At 39.4% G+C, this 20837-nt stretch overlaps 1 protein-coding gene across 11 annotated transcripts in view; it reads left to right on the top strand.

The window, feature by feature from the left end:
• The window catches only part of TNRC6B (trinucleotide repeat containing adaptor 6B), a 135838-nt gene that overhangs the window by 100920 nt on the left and 14081 nt on the right, over window positions 1-20837 (top strand). For 8 of the 11 annotated variants that reach the window (XM_042050599.1, XM_042050592.1, XM_042050593.1 and 5 more), the window contains 13 exons: window positions 3428-3576; window positions 4756-4926; window positions 7152-7277; window positions 8358-8489; window positions 9019-9120; window positions 9349-9526; window positions 9913-10047; window positions 10226-10402; window positions 14894-15040; window positions 15292-15387; window positions 17980-18204; window positions 18677-18747; window positions 20609-20748. In XM_042050599.1, the coding sequence (XP_041906533.1) occupies window positions 3428-3576; window positions 4756-4926; window positions 7152-7277; window positions 8358-8489; window positions 9019-9120; window positions 9349-9526; window positions 9913-10047; window positions 10226-10402; window positions 14894-15040; window positions 15292-15387; window positions 17980-18204; window positions 18677-18747; window positions 20609-20748 (1849 nt within the window). The remainder of the gene's footprint in view (window positions 1-3427; window positions 3577-4755; window positions 4927-7151; window positions 7278-8357; window positions 8490-9018; window positions 9121-9348; window positions 9527-9912; window positions 10048-10225; window positions 10403-14893; window positions 15041-15291; window positions 15388-17979; window positions 18205-18676; window positions 18748-20608; window positions 20749-20837) is intronic. The other 3 variants (XM_042050602.1, XM_042050600.1, XM_042050601.1) reach the window with 2 other exon arrangements.

Raw genomic sequence — 20837 nt, forward strand, 5'->3', positions numbered from 1 at the left:
GCCATTTAGTATGGCTGAGAATGTAACAGATCTTCGTAGGCTTTTCTGTTACTTCTGCATAGCAGTTTTGCTCTTGTTTATTATGGCAGTTGTTTGTGGAAAGCTATAAGCTGTTTTGCTCAGTCTAGGTCTACTTCTAAACTTTAAAAGTTGGACTTATTGATAGGCTTGTTCTTCAACTGGTTTTCAGTCAAGATTACAACATACCAGGTTTTTCTGACAGATAACTGCCAGCATGATACTTCCCTAGTTTATGAATAAATGTACAGTTAAATCTGTGCTTGGAGACCACATATGTCAAAGAAAACTTGGACTTTGATGTGCTTGGAGCACCTTGGCTCTGATCATCATGCACTGTCAGTAATTCTTACTACGTTGGTCTCAGTCTCCTTGTTTGAAGAGTGTGTTCCCTTTATTTCAAGTGCTAGAGCAATACTTTTATTTACTGACCAAGACAGAAAAGAGATGGATTGATAACATGCCTGAGGTAGATGTACTTCTTTTCTTTTTCTATCAAATCTCTGTAATGGATAGCTTTTCTGCTTTGAAAATAGGATATAACTTTTTTCCCATTGAAATATTTCCTATTCTGTAAGTTCTGCGATAGGAGGTTTGCTACAGTAAAGTAGCTTGTCAGAACCACTTAATATTTTGTATTTTCTTTTCTCCTGTTTGACAATCACCTTTATCTCTTTTTTTAATATATTAGTTAAAACCTCTGCAGATCAGGGAGTTCTCAAATCACCTGTAAATACTGAGAAATGAATTTAAAATTTCTATTGACTCAAATGCAATTCGTGTACGTGGCTGTTGTAAATATATTACAAAGCTGTAATTTGATTTATCATTCAGATGAAACACCTCAATGTCTAAGTGCATGTGCTTGCTCAGTAGGCTTGGATGATGTAAATTTATGGTAAAGGTATAAAATCAGTATCTTTTAAATGTTTTTGTGGTCAAGCAGAAAATGTTTCAAATGGTTTTCTCCATTTGGGTTACCCCACTGGGTGTATCTGTTTTCACCATGTTGGAGTCTCTTAGGGTCTCTTGTTGGCAAATGTTTTGGGCAACTTTGCTCAGCAGCAGTTTCTGTCTCCTACTTCCCAGTGCAGGATCATATTATATAATTTTGCATGGAATTCAGATTTTTTTTTTTTTTTTTTTTGTAAGCTCTGTCCATGTGGTGGGGGAGATGTACTTGATAGTGGGTTTTTCCACACTTGGGAGTGAACATCATCTTCCAAGTCCTTGTTTGATTTTGCATTTTTCACAGTGTTTTTCACAACTCTTAATAGTGGGGAAATCCAAGAACTGATAGGGTCTTCTTTTATGAAGATGGTTTAGCTTTTAACCTGTTCTATGTTTCTGCATGTAGAGAATTCGGGGCTTCATATTTATTCACACACAAGTGTTTTTGCCTACTGTAGAGGGTAATTTAGACTTTTCAGATTTTGACAGTTGTCTTCTACTACATAAGGTAAAGCTATTCTTTAGCCACCTACATTATTTATAGCTTTAGTTGACAAGTTAAAAGACAAAACTCACACACAGGTTTCAAGGTTGTATTAGAATTTTCTAGGAATGGGATAAAGGAATGCAATCATCTCTCTCAGTGAGGCCTTATTTATATTGAAGTTTAAGCAGCTGCCTCAGCACTAAGTGACATGCATCTGTGCTTGAAGCCTTCAGAGGTGCTCTTTTAATGCTCTGTGTGTTTTACAAGGCATCATTCAGTAATGTTTGAGGAGCTGTTTGGATCATCAGGGTAACTGGAGAGACAGAAGGGTGTTTCTGTGGCTTAGTCATCTTGTGTTGGCATTGACCCAGTTTCATTTCAGACAGTGATGCAACTATGCCTCGCTTTCAGTTTCTTTTCAAGCAGCTAATGGCTAGGGCTTCCTGTGTGGAATTAAAGCACACGAGCCTTTTGGTAGCACGTTGCTGGCATTGTGTGCAGTGGTTTGATGTAGGTATTGACAGCACTGAGCTGTGTGTGACACTATGTGACTGCTTTTGCAGAGCCATTTGTAGCTTTTTAGGATATGTTAGAAAGGGATCAGGGAATCGTGAGCTCATCCAGGTCAGTGTGACTCCAGTTACAAGCTAAGATACGTAGGTGATTTGTCAACTGTTTTGTTATGAATGAGGTTGAAGGCATCTGAGAGGGTGAAACTGGATCAACTTTGAAAGCTGTGCAGGTAAGAAAAACCCATGCAGTTAGCGGTCAGTTTCATAGCTTCTTGGCAGTAGCATAGCTGTGAATATTAATAGATTGGGATTGGACATTAAGAAGAGATGCTGGATTTGAGAAGCTTTTTCAAGGAACACTGTCTTGACAGTATTAGAATGATTTAGCTGACTGCTGTGTTTGATAAAGGTTTAGTGTTTTGTCGCTGGTAGGGTAGGTTATCACAAACTTCCTTTTGAAAATCATAGATTTTCTTGTTAATTGTGCTGACGTGTTTTTCAAATGGTTCTTGGAAAGACCATCTGTGCTACTAACTAAACAGTATTCTTTAAAACTAAAAACACCAGTCAAGCTCATTTCTGTCACATCCGTATTTTAAAACGAAGATGTTTTCCATCTATTTCAACATAGCAATATGCATCTGATAGCTTACAGGTGCCACATACAACCACAATAATTGTTCCTTGGCAACAGTTCAGTGTGTAAGGTAGAAAACTTCTTCCAGTCAGCTCTTCAGCTGATGATAAAGCTTTTAGAGAAAGTCGATTGTCTTGTTCACCATGTATGTTTCAGTTTGGTCATCTGTTATTGACATCTCCTCATACTCCACCAGGTTATTCCCTAAACAATGGCAGGAGACTTCAGCAGGTGTTTGGGAAGTGTCTCTGTTAGTGGCTGTGTTATTGTGTACAGGTTGAGGGAGACTGGTTGTCTGTCTGAAGTTACAGTATACTAGTCGATCTCTTGTGTTCCAGAATTAAGTTCACTTAACTCTTGTAGGAGAATTCTGACCAAATGATATGCATGTGACCAAAGTTTTCAAAGCATCGCAAAGAATTTCTCAGTGTCAAACCCAGTAAAGGCTAAGTAGAATACATGGAGAGCTTAAATGGTGGTCTTTCTACATACTGAATTCCAGCAAATGACAGTGCAGGTTTTGGAAGACATAGAGAACTAGGTAATAATTAATATAATTAGTTGAAATGTGTATGTTTATATCTGTACATAAATTGTGACAACTACTTCACATTAAACTCTATAAAGTAAATTGACATGTTCAGTGTTAAATGAAGCTTCCTACATTAATTTTTCAACACTTTTAATACTAACTGTATCTATGCTAAGTTATAAGACAGATGTAATTTATATCCTGATCTTAAAGATTATTTCTTTGGCTATGAACCTGCTGTCATGAAACATGGTAGAGATTATTTGCACTAATTTCCTGGTTTTTTACAGGTGGTCTCCCAGATAAGAAGTTTGAGGTAGACAAACGAGCCATGAATCTCGGGGATTTTAATGACATGATGAGAAAGGATCGATCTGGGTTCCGTCCACCTAATTCCAAAGACATGGGAACCACAGATAGTGGGCCTTATTTTGAGAAGGTGAGAGAAATATCTTTAGATAAATTAATACCAACCTCTATGTTCAAGGTCCCAGTTTTTACCCTACTTCTCCAGAGGTGCTAAAAATTCAATAATCCTGAATGAGCTCAGTAATAAAAGGTGTGGGGGAGTTATATTGGTAGAATGAACATGTGTATAAAACAGGTGTCAGGTGTGCATAGACAAACTAAATTGGGGAGAGTGAGGCTTTTTATTCTAGAATAGATTGTTTTTGATGTAGACAGAAATTACTTTTTTTTTTTTTCTTGGAAGGGTAAACTACTGGTAGCAATGAAATTCATTGTCAGTTTCATCATGATGATTCTTTTGGCTACTAACTACAGTCATCTACTGTAAAAAAAATTGGTTGAGATCTAAGTAAATATAAGTAATCACAGTCTTCCAGATTTTTTTCTTCTTTCATGTCTGGCATTTATTGGAAACACCCTTTCTAAATTCCACAACCCCTTATGCTGTATGTCCGTGTACTGTAAGCTTCTGTATGACATCTGTTTCTCTGTGACATCTGTTGTATGTTATGGTAGTGTTTCTTTCATATTCTTGCCTATTTTAAACAGAAGCTTTCACTGTTATTATCAATTATTAATTGCTTCACATTATGAATTGGAGAGTGTCCAATAGATTCAGAATGCTCTAGGGCTGTTTTTTTAAAATACAGTTTATCACATATAAAATGGAAAATAAATTTGGTTTAAAAATTCTGAGGGCGTGTTAACTGTCAAGGAATTTTTTAACTCTTCCATTTTGGTATAACAAGCTAAAAAAAAGTTTTGTCAACTCCCTCTGGTGGCATAATTAAATAAATACCATGAGCAAAGCTAATGCGTTTCCTAACAAATTATGCTGGTAGGTGTGTGCTAACATGAGGAATTCATTCAAGATTTGTTTATTTCTGTAGTGGTAATAGCCACTATCAGAAACAAATTTCATGAGAGTTCAAAATGTATTTTTAAAAAGAAAACATAGGAATTTATCGATTATCTCCTTGGACCAAAATCTTAATTGTCAAGTGATCGTTTGAATCAGAAGTTTTGTCCTTGTAACTGCTATTACAAATTACCTTTGCTTCTTCCTAGTCACTCACCGTCCCTCTTTCTCTCCTCTTGCATTCTGTTGCTTCACTAACCAACTCCTGCTGTTGGCTAACTGCTGCTTCAGCTGACTTTGCCTTTCTCCAATCAAGATGGGTGCCTTGGGGATGAGGCTCCCTGCTCTCCCTTCTCCCCTTCTCCCAGCTACAAGCTGTCTCCCTCTGGTTCCACACTATCCAACGTCGGCCTTGGGGCAATCGGCTCAGGGCTCAGTCCCCAAAACTTCGCTGCTAGACAAGTAAGCAGGCCACCTTATAAGATGCATTGTTATAAGGCTGCAACCTGGGCTTAATCCTGGTTAGTTGGTTGCTTGCATTTGTTTTTCTGCTGAATAGATTAAAATTGTTAATGGAAATTTCAGCTGTATCAGGCCATTGAGAAGCAGTCCACTTTGGTTCCTAGCATCAGAATGTACTCTGTCTGGTTTTGTTGGCCTCTTCCTAAATCACAGTGCAACAGCAGGTAGAAGTGCTTTTCAGAAGTCATGAAGTTAGTGGCATCCTTTATTTTAATTGCTGGCTTAAAACCCAGTTAGAGGCTGTTGATGTGCCTCATCAAGCCCAACACTGAGTTTTTTCAGACTCCACTCAAAGACCTTGTATGTAGAAATGTGCCTGTAAAATGTTGCAGTGATTTAGCATTGTGCCTGTTCCCTTCTCCCTTCCTCACAGTCCAAAGTAAGGATTGATTTAGTAGCCTTTAAAAATTCCTGAAGTAGTAATATTTTTGTGTAGAGGAAAATGGTGGGGAAGAAATTAAGTGATTAACTGCAGTTTGGAAGAATTTCTGGCTATTATGTTCTGCATTATTCTAAAAGAAAATATTTTAGGAATACTAGGAAATGAAAGAATAGTACCTAATTATTGCAGCTGGTCTAGCTTTTGTAGTCACATGCCTAACATGATGGTGTTTCTTTGTGTTGTCTTTCTGTTTCTATGTGACACAGTGTTGAACATCAGATTAAGTCCAAAATTTGCAGGCATGTTGTTGATCTCAGCGTGCAGAATTCTGTAGAGTTCTAGAGAGGGCTGAAAGTGTAACTGCAGCTTCAAGACCTCTCAAAAGTGTGAATGTGTAGTTGACTCCAGCTGGCTCTTTCCAGAATAAAATCTCTTGTCTTTTGGGGTTTTTTGTTTGCCTTCCTGCATGCTTAGGAGTTACTTCTGAAAGAGAAGACACTTTAAGTGGAGGGGGATGCAGATGAATGAGGCAATCCATAGTGCTGCTGGTGTAGAAGCAGGAGGAGTGACTTGTGTTTGAGCAAAAGGATAGCAGAGGATGCACAGTATTATGGTAGGAGTGTTATGCACAGTATTATGGTAGGATTTATGAAGTCCTGGTGTATAAGGGAAGGAAAGGTTTTAGTGAAGGCCTGCACAATCTCAGTTTGGAAGAATGATGAACTTACGTTGGGTGCAGAAATGCTGGCATGGACAGGCAGAATGGGGGAATGATGGCTGAGGAGTGGAAAATATGCTCTTTAGAACCCCAGGTATCTGAGGGTCACAGACACCCTAGTATACAGCAGGGAAATTCTGAGGGTCTTGAAACTGAAAGGACAAAATCATGGCACATAAGGGTGCTTTGGAATATGGGTTTCAGCTTTTAGAAGCAAGAGAGTGTAGCTCCCTTAGTGTAGGAGACAGTTTGTAACATTTCTTGTTGCTTTTTTTGAAAAATGGTACCAAAAGTCTGTTCAAGAGGCTGAAATCATGAAATACAATGACAAATATTCTTTGGTCTTTTTCATGCATTAAGGTTTATTACAGAAGTTGCTTATAAACCAGTAAATACTTCCCATAAAAAAACCTCAAACAGCAAGTCTTCTTGTGTTAGAAAACAAATCACTGAAGAAAAAAAAAAAACCACAATTCTTTTTCTCACTTGAAAATTTTCTCCAAATTTCGGTGGAGAAAAGGGGAAGGAAAATATCCAGATCCAGAATGCTGAAATTTTCATGGCAGAAGGAAAATTTTTAATAGGACTTTAGAATTCAAATTTCAGTTAATGAAAGGCCTGCAGAGGAAATAATAGCCTTATGAGTGATATCTCAGGCAAAGTACCTGTCTTCTCTAAAATGGGGGATCAGAATTCTTGCTGACACAGTCTTGTCATACTTGTAAGCCAATAGAAAGGAGTTTTTAGTTTGTTGTTTGTTCTCCAAGTTTCCATTTCCCAACACGTGATGTGCAAAATATTCAAACATTAGATTTGTCATGTGCTTTGAAGTAAGTAGATAAGCATGACCCTTCAGTGTTAGAGGAGAAACAACCTGCATCTCAAAAATGTAGCAGAGTGGTTTTAACCCAGGCCAAATATTACTGATTTTAGGCAAACGTCTGTAATTCTAAGGGAACTCTGTTTAAGTCAGTACTTGGCTCATTGTTACTGATATGTAGTTACTAGCATAGAAATCCATTATGCTGCAGGATTCATCTTCTCACTACTGCTTTAATTTTATAGGGTGGCAATCATGGTTTGTTTGGAAACAGCACAGCACAATCGAGGGGCATGCACACACCAGTGCAGCCACTAAATCCTTCCCCCAATATCCGGGCGCAAGTGCCTCCCCAATTCCTTTCTCCCCAGGTAAGGAATTTATAGCAACTGATTACTTGTAAAAGTAGAGCTAGAGCCTTCAGAGCACATCATTGAGGTTACTTATACACCTATCTTAGTCTCAACTTGATGTTAAGAAATGGAAAAATTAAATAAGATAAAACCATTAAAATTCGTAGTGAAAGTGCTGAAAACTCAGTGCAGAAACATTAGCATTCTATCGTATTCCAAGGCAGTTGATGGTAAATGCTCGCTACCAGTATTTTTAAACCTCAAAAGTGGATTTGGGAATCATATGTCTTACATAGGCTTTTGCAAAGTATTTTAAGAAGAACAAATAAACGTGAAAGCTTAAAGTGTTTCTGAAGTGTGACAGGTTGCTTAATTTTTTTAAGTAGTCTTGTCCTGTGCTTCCTGTCCCCCCCAAAAGAGATGTTTGATGAAGGGCTACATGTTACATTTACATGGCAGAGCTTAATCTTAAGACCTCAGGGTCTCCAAATGTACAAGTTTACCTTCTGCTTTGGACTTGGTGAACAATTCTTGATACTCTCTTGAATTGTACTTGTGTAACTCTCAAATAATGCAGGGAGAAATGGGGGGATTCTTCTCCACCTACTCCTGTCTTTTACTATATCTTATTCAATGTACAAAGAGATTAACTCTTTCTGTGAGGCACTGTTTCTTTGCTCCGGTGACTGCCTGAATGCCTTTCTTTTCCCTTGTAAAGCAGTACATTTTTAATGTGATAATGCAGTACTGTGATTACTGGTTAGCTGCATATATATATATATATATATATATATATATATATCAGCATTTAAATTTAGTGCAGTCTCTAGCACCTGATTGGTTGGGGGAGGAATCTTTGTGTGTGTGTGTCTGCATCTGCACATGTAATACTGTATACTGTCAATCAAGTGAGGTATTCACTCAGCCCAAGTTACAGATTGTGCATGTTTAAATGTGATGTGTTAATAAATCTGTAATGTCTTTCCCAGAGCACCATCGAAGATTGGTGTCATACTTGTTCCTTTATAGAAATACTTCTACTTCATCATCTTTTCCTCGTGGCAGTGCATTCAGGTTATGTAACTGGTTTCCATGCAGGTTTCGGCCTCCATGCTCAAACAGTTTCCCAACAGTGGCTTGAATCCTGGTCTTTTCAATATGGGCCCCCAGCTTTCTCCACAACAGATTGCCATGCTGAGCCAGCTTCCACAGATTCCCCAGTTTCAATTAGTAAGTAGCTAGTAATCTCGTGAAACAAGACTACAGATTGTTTACAAATTGTCTGCTGAAAGAGTTTTCCTGTTATGCTTATTCTGTTTTGGTCTACTGATGTTATTTTGTACAAGTATTCCCCCTTTGCTAGAAGGGGTAGTAAAGCCCTGCTAGAAGGCAGCAGATAAACCAAATAGGCCCATGTAATTATTGTGGATTGCAGTGGGTTAGTAATGACTCTAAGCCAGGTTTTTGCACAGAAAGCAGTTGTTTGTTGATTTTTAATGAAGTTTTCTTCAGACTTGTAGTCATAGTGATGGTAATAAAGCAGGTACAAGTAATTCTGTTGCATAATGTTAAATTAGAAACAAGTGAAGGATGTGGTATTCTTCTAATGCCTTCATTGTCATTTTACTTGAGTGAGTGGAATGAGAAACAGTTTACCTAAGTTCTGAGCAAGGAGTTTGCTAGTGAATAGCTCCTGGCAATTACATTTCGCTTGATGAGCTCTGTATTTTCACTCTTCCCACCCTCACTTGTCTTGTAGGCTTGTCAGCTCCTCCTTCAGCAGCAGCAGCAGCAGCAGCAACAGCTGTTACAGAGCCAGAGAAAGTTATCTCAAGCTGTGCGACAACAGCAGGAGCAACAGGTGCGTGGCGCTGCTTTTGTCAGTCATATGAAGTACAAAATGTGCTGGGGAAATGCAGTCTGCAGTAGAGATGGTGCTGGCTTTAGTAATGTCATCTGCTCTCTTCATACTGCACTTTATGGGGAGCAGGGTCTTTTGGATCTCTTCTAAGTCACCATTTCTTTATGTTTACTGGAATTCTATGTTACAGGATAGCATAGATGAACCAGTTTTTTCTTTCATTTGCAGATTGCTCGTATGGTGAGTGCCCTCCAGCAGCAGCAGCAGAGGCAGCCTGGCATGAAGCATTCGCCATCCCACCCTGTTGGGCCTAAGCCACATTTAGACAGCATGGTACCCAATCCTTTGAATGTGGGTCTCTCAGATTTACAGACCAAAGGGCAAATACCTGGATACGGTTCAGGTGGTAAGTGCTCTGTGGAAGGTGGTTTGGTGCATTGCCTGTATCTTCCTTATTATTAATATGGTAATTGTGTTAATCACTTATGGCTGGGTCCAGAAATGAATAATATATGTGTAAGCATTAGAGTGAAGGTTATGACAAGTGTCAACTTTGAATCAAATTGCATTATTTTTCATTACATGGGAAGAAGACAAACCTATGAAGAAAGCATATCATGGCATACTGACCTAACATACTTATTTGGAAGATGCCCCTTGAACTTGAACATACCCTTTGCTGTTGTTGATTTTTTTTTCACCTTTTACTTATGATCACAGTGACTCCCTGTTTAAAGATATTTAAAAACAAAACTGAAAATGACAATGGAGTTTTGTTCGTTTGTTTCACAGGCTTTGGCTCAAGTGGCATGGATTATGGCATGGTGGGAGGGAAAGAGGCTGGAACAGAATCCCGCTTTAAGCAGTGGACTATGATGGAAGGGCTGCCCTCTGTGGCTTCACAAGATGCCAATATGCACAAAAATGGTGAGAAGGGGAATTTTGGGAATGCCCTTGTAGGATCATCTTGCCAGAGGTGAAATAGCTTAGATGAAGCTATGTCTTGCCTCAGCAGTATGCATCTTAAATATTTTTGGTTTAATATATCATACTCCTAAAGATCCCAGCCTTTACTGAGTGTAAACGTATGTTTTTAATGCTTCAGGTGCAATAGTGCCCCCTGGAAAGGCTCGTGGAGGATCGCCCTACAACCAGTTTGACATAATCCAGGGCGACCCACTCAGCAGCCATGCAGGCCCTGCTGGTGATAGTTGGTTACCTGCCAAATCTCCACCAACAAACAAGATCGGAAGTAAATCCAGCAATGCCAGCTGGCCTCCAGGTATTACATAAGGGCAGGGGTTATGTCCTCTCTTTAGAATAGATGTGCTGGACCTTTCCTCATCATAGTTACTTAAATAACCATCGCAAAGAAAATACTTGCGTGGCTTGGCCTATCTTGGGTTTGAAATCTCTTCCACATTATATTAGAACGTATATGTTGAATTTCCATTAAAAAAATGCTGGGCTAAATATGAACTAACTGCTGAATTGCCTGAATAGTGTTTGGTTTTTGTTAGGTAAACTCATATCTTCTGTGGGTTTGTGACTTTACATTTACAGAAATTTTCATGAAAACATGTGTTCCTAGAATACACAGCACTCTCTCCCTTCTTTTGTACTGATTCCTTATTTGTGCTGTGTTAGGCTGACAAAGAGTGTAAAAACTTTTATTGGTAGTGTGGAATCAGAAAGAAAAATACGTGAAGTAGGGGTTTTTTGTGATGGTGAGAGCACCACACTGTTGTGGTTCACCTTCGTTCATGTTGCATAAAGGGTTAGAAGAGTGTTGCAATGCTTCAGTTGTGCTCAGGAATCTTCTGGTTTGCTTGCTTTTGGGATGACAGGCTGGTGCACATTTTTAAGTTTTCTGGTTTAACTGTCAGAAATTTATGTTTCTGAAATGCACTGCTAGAAAACTCTCTAGGAAAAGTACATATGTATTTGAATCCACGCAGAATTTTCTATATAAAACATTCATATAAACACAGGGTGGTGTTCTTGAAGTTGCACAGATTAATCACCAATGCTGTTCAGCAAATAGTGGATGCTGTGATTTTTCTCTTGTTTGGAAGACAGTTGCATTCCAGGAAAACATTACTAACTGCAAACCCTCTGCTGTGTATCCCGTCAAGCACAAAAAATTAAAAGTCCAGGTACATCTCTTGGGTAAAGCAGTAGCACAGACCTTGCATCAGAAAGCCTAGGAATCTGTGTGACAGATACAACTGCAGGAAACCTAGAAAATGTGGCTGAAGATTTTTATGAAGGAAGCCCTCAGTGTCTAACTCCAGCAAGAAGACATTTTCTGATGCGCTAACAGAGCTAAAGAATTAGTTATTTCAAAAACATCTGCACATCCACAAATTTTCATACTGCTCACTGCTTTCTGTACAGGTGTATTTGTGTTACACTTCTGTCAGCCTGGATGCTAAGTACAGAGCTTTTAGGACTGGAGTTGCTGTTCATAATGCCAGAAACTCCCAAAACATAGTCTTTTACCAGACCTCACTCTCAGACTTCTTGTTTCCTGAACTTGTTTCCTTAGTCACCATTCCCCTGTATAATACTGAGAAACACAGTACTGCTTGAAATGCTACAGGAGACGTGTGAGGATCAGCTCTGCTGTGTTTCCAAGCTTTGGAGCAACCACTGGTTCTGGCAAGATTCTTGATACCAAAACTGTTACTGAAGTGAGAAGCTGGATAGCTGCTCTTTGCCCCTTGTTGATACCACAGATCTGTAGTCCCACTGTCAGTGATAAGTAAAATTTTTCTTGCTGACTGCCTCACCACTGTGAGAGGATAAGTGAAGTTCACAAATCCTGAACATAAAATTTCACTGAGATCCTCAGCACTATCCATAATTTCTTGTGTGAGCAGCCCAAAACTATGATTTCAGGCCTCATCTAACAGATCCTGGGTTTTGGCAGGTGGCATTTATTCAGTTATTGCTGTTCCACTCTTATGAGATCCATAGGCTGCTGGGACAAGTTACTGTTCCATAACCATCAGCCCGTTGAGCTGTCTCATAGTCTGTCTAACTTACAGACTTCATTGACAAGAAAAACTGAAATCATGATCTACTTTATTAACACAACACCCCTGAAGAATGAAGACTTAAAATGACTTAACACTCTAGGTCCTTCTCTACAAGCTTGTAGATGAGGTCCACTGTCAGTTCCTGGCTCAGAGATAGAATTCTTCTTCCCATTGTTGGAAAACAAATTATCAAAAATGAGTTTTCAAGAGAAAACCTCTTGAAATAGGTGCATTTTTCCTTTGAATGAAAACAGCAGTCACTCAGCATTCACCCTGACTACACCTTTCGCATTTTCCTCCTAAATGCCATCTGCTGCAGATATTCTGCTGTTCAAGAGAGCAGTATTGTTCAGCACAAAGATAAATGAAGTGGTGCCCAGTCAAACTGATATCACAGCTGGAGGTGAGAGCAAGTTTTGCTGCATTGGTGAGAACTATGTCTTTTGGTTATGTTGCACAGACTTGCATACTTAGGTAATACTTAGACTGTCATTTTCCCATTCGAGTTCAGTTATACTTCAGGCAAACTGGCCTGGATGTCATGGTTTTCACAATAATCTTATGTTTGAACTTCTTGAGAGGACCTTTCAAATATCAGTGGAGAAATGCATCTCATGTCTTCTTTACTGTCTAGAAATAAAAGAGCATGTCTGTAGACAAAAGTTGGTGAATGTGCATGATAATAACTATCAGCGCCAAAGAAAAGTTTGGAAATTTGTCAGTTTGCCAAAGTTCAAGGAAATGCTTTTCCAGCCAGGGTTACATTGATGAGTGAATGTGTTCATAAACATTAATACTCCTGGTCCTTGGAGCCTTGTTTGTATATTCATTAACCTTTTGATTAGAGCTTACTGTGCACTTAATTTTCAGTCTCACCAATTCTCAGAATCTTTACAGATAGAAGACTTGGGTTTCTTTTTCTTTTTTTTTTCTCCAAGCGAGTTCTGATTTCCAGGTTTTAACCTGTGTTCATAAATTCTTTGTCTCAGAACAGAGAAGATATTTTGAGTAGACCCAAGGGCTGTATCACTTCTTCCTTAACCATAAGGTGGTCCTGCTTGTCAGGGGATGGCAGTATTTTGGCAGTAGCTGAGCAGAGTCCTTCCTTGATGCTGTGCTGATTGCTCATAGTGTTAGAAGAGTTGATATCTGGATTATTTTGTTGAGTTACTAAAGATTGGAAGATGTAAGTGATGTTTATAAAATCATGAAGGCGGTGAACAAGATAAATGCAGAACTGTAATTCTGTGACTCCTGCAATGCTAGAACCATGGTGCAAATGCTGGAATTAAGAGGATATAAATTTTAAATAGATGGGAGCTTTTTGCCCATCTAGAGCAGTGAACTTCTGGGTTCTGTTGGTTTCAGAGCTTCTTGAAACAGGTGTTACTAGCCAATTGAAACAGTGATTGGATACAATGATGGGAAAACAGTTTTGCGAGCTGGTGCTAGCAGGTAGTAGGTATTTCTGCCATCTTAGGTAGGACAGCTGTGGATACTGGGAGACTGTGAGGCCAGTAGTCCACAGGCCAGGCTTGTGTTCTGTCCCTTAATGGTATTTCTCCTACTGCTGTTGGCAAAATACTGGACTAGATGGACCATAGTTCTGACCTAGTGGGGCATTTCTTCTGTCTTCTCTCAGATTCTCCCATGCATTGTCACAGTCTAATACTGCCCTTGCTGTGGCAATTGTTTGAACCAGTAGTATCGTATTTTCTTCTGTATTTGTCTGTGAAAGTAATAGTCTTGACTATACTTCTTCGTTACAAAGGTGACTGAAATGCACCCTTCCATGCCAGATACATCCTACAGTGCCTCATTCTAGAGGCACATCTTTGATGTCATTTTAATAATGGATCTTTAATTACACTCAAATATTCTAATTATTTCAGAAACTGGGGCTGGGAATTCTGTATTCTGGACTTGTATCTGCAAGGGATAAATCTGCCACTTTTGCACGCTTCTCACACTTACACAAATTGTCACATAGTATATGAAGCTTCTTTACTTGTTTTTGTGTTTGTCAGTTTTACTTTTGCACCACTGCTTCCAGAACTGACCACAGCACTTTATTCACTTAAGGAACTAAGTTACTGATCTTTCTTACAGTAACTGGAGTCTTTGTGTGTTCATATTTAATATAATTTATCATCTTGTCTTAAAATTCTGGCATGCCTGGAGCTATGGTTGAAACTAAAGCATGATAAGTACATCCCATCTCATTGTGAAGCATGAACAATGTCAATGAGTATGTACATTACTTTTATCACAAGGCATCTCACCTCAGTATTGATAAGTGATGTATAAAGTGTGTGTGTACGTACAGCGTGATGTGTCACGTGTTTACAAACTCCCAAGGTAAGTAGCCTTTCCTTGGGAAAGGCTTCTGTGCACAAAGTCTGTGTACAGAATCTAATCTTACATATCTTATACAGGATGCATTAAATCTATTGAAACCTCATCTGAATGTAGCAAAGCAGAAGCACTTAAAGGGATACTGGATGCACTTGTACCACTTTTTTTGTAGTGTAGGCTTGTATTCAGACACCAGAGCTAGTGCTGTGGGAGGAACTGTGAAACAGATTACACTTCTAGAATGAAGTCTTTTTTTTTTCCCCCTGAGGAACAGTGTAGAAGACAATTGTTTACTCTCCTAAAATACCTTCAGCAATTACTTCTAGTAAATGACATTTCCCTGGTTGCATCTAATTCCTTTTTCTCTCCTGTCCCAGAGTTCCAACCAGGAGTGCCATGGAAAGGTATACAAAACATTGACCCTGAATCTGACCCCTATGTGACCCCTGGAAGTGTGCTGGGGGGGACAGCCACATCTCCCATTGTAGATACTGACCACCAACTTCTGCGGGACAACACCACAGGTAAAACAGTGAACAGCTGGTCTGCGATTATCAAAGTCGCTCTGATACTCGGGATTATCGCGATGCTGCGGTTGTAGCAGGCGAACAGCCTGGTGCATTTGCCTGAAAAGGAATCTGTGTGTCTTTGCACTGTGGCTGGGATCACCTGAAAGCTTGGCATTGGTACAGTTGTGGCTCTCTCGGGGTTTAAGGGTGTTACAGAAACTCTGTGAACTTGGTCTCCTCTCTCTCTCTCCTTTTGCCTTCCATAGGGTCTAATTCTTCCCTCAACACCTCGCTGCCTTCACCTGGTGCCTGGCCCTACAGTGCCTCTGACAATTCCTTCACCAACGTTCATAGCACTTCAGGTATGCGAGCTCTGAAACTTACCCAGACAAAGCATTTTTCACTTAGCACTGGTTCATTCTTGTTCCACTTAGAGTATTTAGTCCCTCACATGTAACAGCGACTTGGGAAAACAAGCACCGTAACTCTGAACATACCCCCCCTCCTTCTTCTTCCCCCAGCCTCCATATGCTGAGCATGACTCCATATGGTATGGAATATCCGTTTGCACAGTTGAGGTCAGCTGTCCTGTGTTTCCTCCCAACTTCTTGTGCATCCCCATCCCTCCCTCTGGTGGGACAATGTGAGAAACAGAAAAGGTCTTGATGCTGTGTAAGCACTGCTCAGCAGTATGACTAAGTCATCTGTATTATCCACACTGTTTCCAGCACAAATCCAAAACACAGCCCATACCAGGTACTGTGAAGAAAATTGACTCTATCCCAGTCAAAACCAGCATATTATGCAAGTTGAAGAATAGAGTAGTAGGAAGCAGCAGGTGCAAAAGAAAAATAAAACAGTACATGTACAATCTGTTGACATGTCATCATTTTTAAAATATACCTGCTTGTGTACAGGTAATATACGCACCTTGTAAAGGTGAGTGATTTATTTATTTTAACTTTAGAACATGGGAGTGATGTGAAGGGAATGTTTTTTGCCTGGCCCTTTATAGCAGTCATCATTCCCTGAAATCTGGACAGTGAGGACGTTTAGTCCTCTGGCTTTTAATGGTTGGTCTATAAATATAAACTTAAATATCTGTCTCAAATCTTTCATAAGAAGGTCTCCAAAGCTTTCTAGTAAAAAACTGTTTCTGCACACACTTCAGAGTAAAACACTGGAAATACTTGCTCCAGATGAACCATTGGGCTTTTAAGCTTTTTGCAAATGTCAGTATTTTCTTGAAGACATCATTGCCTTGTCAATTACTTAAAAGTGAAGAATTGTATATAAATAGCAGAGGTGATGAACAGAGCTAAGAGCTATAGCTAGCCCAAACTTTAGGTTTTTTCATCATACTGAATAAAAGCTGTGTTCAGGTGTTACCTCAGCATCTTCACAAAATGTGTTAAAAATGCTCTGTAGCCCTTAATGCCACCAGTTTGTGTGCTGACTTTGGTTTGAAGCAGTGTCTGTGTAGGCAGCATTCTAGTGACATAGAAGAATCCTCTGTTACAGCCTGAGGAAAGGAGTGGCATGTAGCAACTTCTTGCCTTTGCTTAATTTTTGTCTAGCGCTTGAGAAAGACCCAAGAGATAACAAGAAATATTGAAATTGTAGTGGAATTGAGGAAATTATACCACTGCCAAATACCAATTTCTGTTCATCTACTAGGCACAAGTGTTTCACAGTCAGAAAACAGATCATCTGAACTGGAATTTAGAATTCACCTATCTCTAAAGCAGATCTAGTGAAAGCAGGTTTTTAAGCACTTCCATACACTTTCAGAGGTTAGTGCTTGAAACCTGCTTGCTACTGATCATTACTGTGTCATGGAAATACAGAGATCCAGCTGTAAATTGAAGCATGCTTATACATGCTGAGAGCTTTGTGGTCTTGGTTTCCAGATGTGTTATTTTATGATGCCCTGGGATATTGTAAATCTGTATTTTTTCACTTTGTTTCAAGTCAGTAATTCACCGCTGTCTGTTGATAATTAGAGTTAAATACATATATTTGCACACCCATACATGAGAATTATGGTTAAGATAATGTCTGACACAGCCTTTTCCCCCAGACTGCCATGTTTGTGTTCGCTGGTTCTTATTGCAGAACAACGAGGAATTTTCAAGGAATTTTGACATTTGAAATATCCCTTGGTGTCAGAAGTTGTGGGAGAATTTGCAGTCTGTCTTTTTTTGGAAAAACTGGTTTAGGCAGAGCTCACAAATATTCATGACCAATAGTGGTGTTTTGGAGGGTGCTTTTATTTTTATCTTTTATTGCATTTCTTTATAAAGAGTTCTTGAAGTGTGTTAAGGATCTCCACTACTGGGCTTCTAATAGGCATCTGGTAATGCTTTCTAGTGAAAAAATGGTCTATCAAGATTGTTTAAAAGTCCAGCTGTCACACAGCTAAGTAGCCTTCTTTATGTGTTACTGCTGGGTCAACATTGTGTGAGATTTGTGATTCATGAGAAAGCTTTGATCTTGTAGGGAGGACATCTTTAGGAGATAACATTAGCTTACTAGACCAAGAACAGTAAATACTCCTTTTAGTTCTCTGCAGGTTTTTTTACTTGAAGAAGGTTCAGTTTCATTCAAGCTCAGTAGTGCCCAAACTTGTAAGAAATTCTCAGGCTCTCAGGTGAAATGTAGTGTGGACATAAAAGTTGCTGTTCATCTAATTAATGATGTGACATGCTGCAGTCAGCTACATTATCATAAATGATCTAGGTGTATTACTTTTTTCTTTTTGTCAGCGTATATAAAATAAGCAAAGATTAACTTATATGTAGCATGGGGGGTTTTGGTATCATACATTAACTATTGTATGGTTCTGTGCTTCATGTTTTTCTCCAATATAAATTCAGTCAAAAGTTTTACCGTGATAGGATAGGTACTTAATCTCACAAGTTTCTCTAATACATACAATTTCTTTAATCTTCTAGCAAAATTCAGTGATTACAAATCAACATGGTCCCCAGATCCCATAGGACACAATCCCACTCATCTCTCCAACAAGATGTGGAAAAACCATATTTCCTCAAGGAACACTACAGGGCTGCCCCGCCCACCTCCTGGCCTGACCAACCCCAAACCATCATCTCCATGGAACAGCACAGCACCCCGATCGGTCAGGGGCTGGGGGGCACAGGACTCAAGGCTTGGCTCTGGTGAGAACAATCAGCTGGTAGTACCATTGGTCAGACCTGAGCACTGTATGTTTTACAGCACCAGTGGTTTGGAGGAAAGAAAGTTGCAGTTGTCCGGTAAAAGGAAAAAAGAGAGTTCCTTCTTGGAATGGAAATTCGCTGTCAATAATTGGGGTGGCTGGGAGGTGGAATCCCAGGTCTTGCTGCAGGGAATGTGTGAAGAAGGGCTGAGATCTGCCAAAAGAGAATAGGGCCTTTCAAGACTAGATGCTTGCTGTGAGTGGGAAACTCCTCAAAGGTAAACTCTAGTGAAATGAATCTTGATGTGAAATGTGAGGAAAGGTGTGGTTTCATTTTCAGGACTGAAGATTAGACTTTTGTGTTTTAACAGGGCTGGTATTGCTGGGTTTTTTTCTGAAAGACCTAACTGTAAAGAAAGATGTTTTTTCTTGTTATCAAATCTCTCTTGATTGCTCTGTCTTATAATTTGCAGCATCTACTTGGAGTGATGGTGGCTCAGTTCGTCCTAGCTACTGGCTGGTTCTTCACAATCTCACTCCACAGGTATTTTCTGTGATTGTTTCTGGGAACTTGTTTGCTTTAGCAAGGATTTGTCAATCCTTCAGTTGTTTCTCTTCGAATAAAATCTGACCAAATCATATTTGTCAGCATATATAACATATTTCTACTAAACTGAGCTGCAGTCTGACTGGTTTTTCTTTGTAATCTCTTCAGCTAACTTTAAGATGTTCAAGTTTTGCTATGTGACGGTTAAAACATTTCTTTACTTAAGAGTTATAAAAAATTATTGAACAGAAATATTTTTCTTAGAAGTGAGGGCAAATTTCATGACCAAAATGTGGAATGGTTTTATAGCTGTTCTTTGGGATGTTGTCAGTAAGAAATTTGATGTAACTGCCAGTTTTCACTTTAGTGTTTCCATAGTGAAACCACTGAATTTTTCCAGCACTCCTGCCAAAACCACTCTAGTTAGGTTATTTCTGCAAGTATTCTCCAAGCTTGCTGCCATTCAAAATTAATTCCATGGAGATCCTGGTTTCAGCATTCCCAGCTAGTCCTGTATTCAAGGGCTAGGAAAAGCATGTATGATTATCAGCGGCACCCTGAGGTCTAGACAGAGGATCCCCTGTTCAGCGGGATAATTTACCATGCTTCTACAGTCTACAAAAAAAGGTTGATGTGAAAGGAAAAACCGAGGTCTCCATTAGATCACCCAAAATGGTGAACCATGCGCCTTTCGTAGAAAATATTGTTTTCCTTGATGTGAAGGAAGAAGTGGTGTGAGGAAAAGGCACAGTTCTAAGTCTGGCTTGTGTAAAATACTTTAATGCTGCTTTAGGAATTATGTAATGGAAGAAGAATGTATTTTGGAGGCATTTAAGTTAGTAGGAAAAAGAAATAGATCATAATTGTCTCATTATGGATTCTCTCTTTATTGTGGATCAGTACACTAAAAAGAAGTGTAAAGGTTCAGGTGAATTCATAGACTCAAAGAATGGTTAGGCTTGGAAGGAACAATATGTTCATTTCAAGGTTCTCTGTTTTAACTTCGACCATATTTATACCCCCACACAACTTCCTTTTCCCTCATTTGAAGCTGTATTATAAAATAGTGGGGAAAGAAGGAAGAAAGTAGCACTTCCTTAAGTATTTGCACATACAGAGCCCATTCATGTGTCCATGTTCCCTGTGGCACACCAGGAATGGAATCTGTCTGTACAGAACACCTGGGAGAACAGCTGTTACTGGAGGTAAGTAGCAAGCTGTTACTGCTGCAGAAGGAATGTAGGCAGCAACTGCTGTGAAAACATTCGTTCAGACGGAATGGACATCGGTGGGTTTGGCAGGAAGATCACTGACTCTTTCTGTCACTGTTTCATAAACCACAAAGACGAAGAAGCACCAAAATAAATTTTCAAAAATTTCATTGTAGATGTATTTCCAGTTTTGCAAAAACCTTTTAAGTGCTAGCTTATATAAATTCTGCCGAAATCACAGAGCTGGAGACTAAGACATTCTGGTTCCTTTGGTACAAATTCTGGTGCCTGAAGAGGGTGAGAAGTACAAGATGTATTTAACTACTGGAAAAAGCTGTCAATGTAAGGATAGTGACAGTGTAAGAAACTCAGTGAGAGGGGGAGAACTGGACTCAAGCTGGAAGTAAACAGGAAAGATAAATCAGATTATTCCATACTAAAGCAAACTCCATGTAATTGTGAGAAGTCAAGGCATACCAGTTCTGTTTGAAAATCAACTTCTGTCACCTTTGCTTACTTCACACTGCTTTCATCTGTTTTCTTTCTAAGAGCAGAATATCTTTCAGTTACTGTGACGAAGTCAGGATTGAAGTATGTTTGGAGAAATAATTACAAACATCTGTTTCATTCTGGCTGTTCTTCCTCAGATTGATGGGTCAACCTTGAGGACGATCTGCATGCAGCATGGCCCACTGCTGACATTCCATCTGAACCTGACCCAGGGCACCGCCCTCATCCGATATAACACCAAACAGGAGGCGGCCAAGGCCCAGACTGCACTGCACATGTAAGCAAGGTTTTGAGACAAAAATCTTCAGGGGCTGTGAGGGGTTGGTGGTGTAAGCCCCTAAAGTCAGTGAAAATTGAATTAACTAA

Source organism: Corvus kubaryi, unplaced genomic scaffold, assembly GCF_017639235.1.
Source record: "Corvus kubaryi isolate FWS band 111438036 unplaced genomic scaffold, C.kubaryi_AGA036_p1.0 74, whole genome shotgun sequence".
Lineage (NCBI taxonomy): Eukaryota > Metazoa > Chordata > Aves > Passeriformes > Corvidae > Corvus > Corvus kubaryi.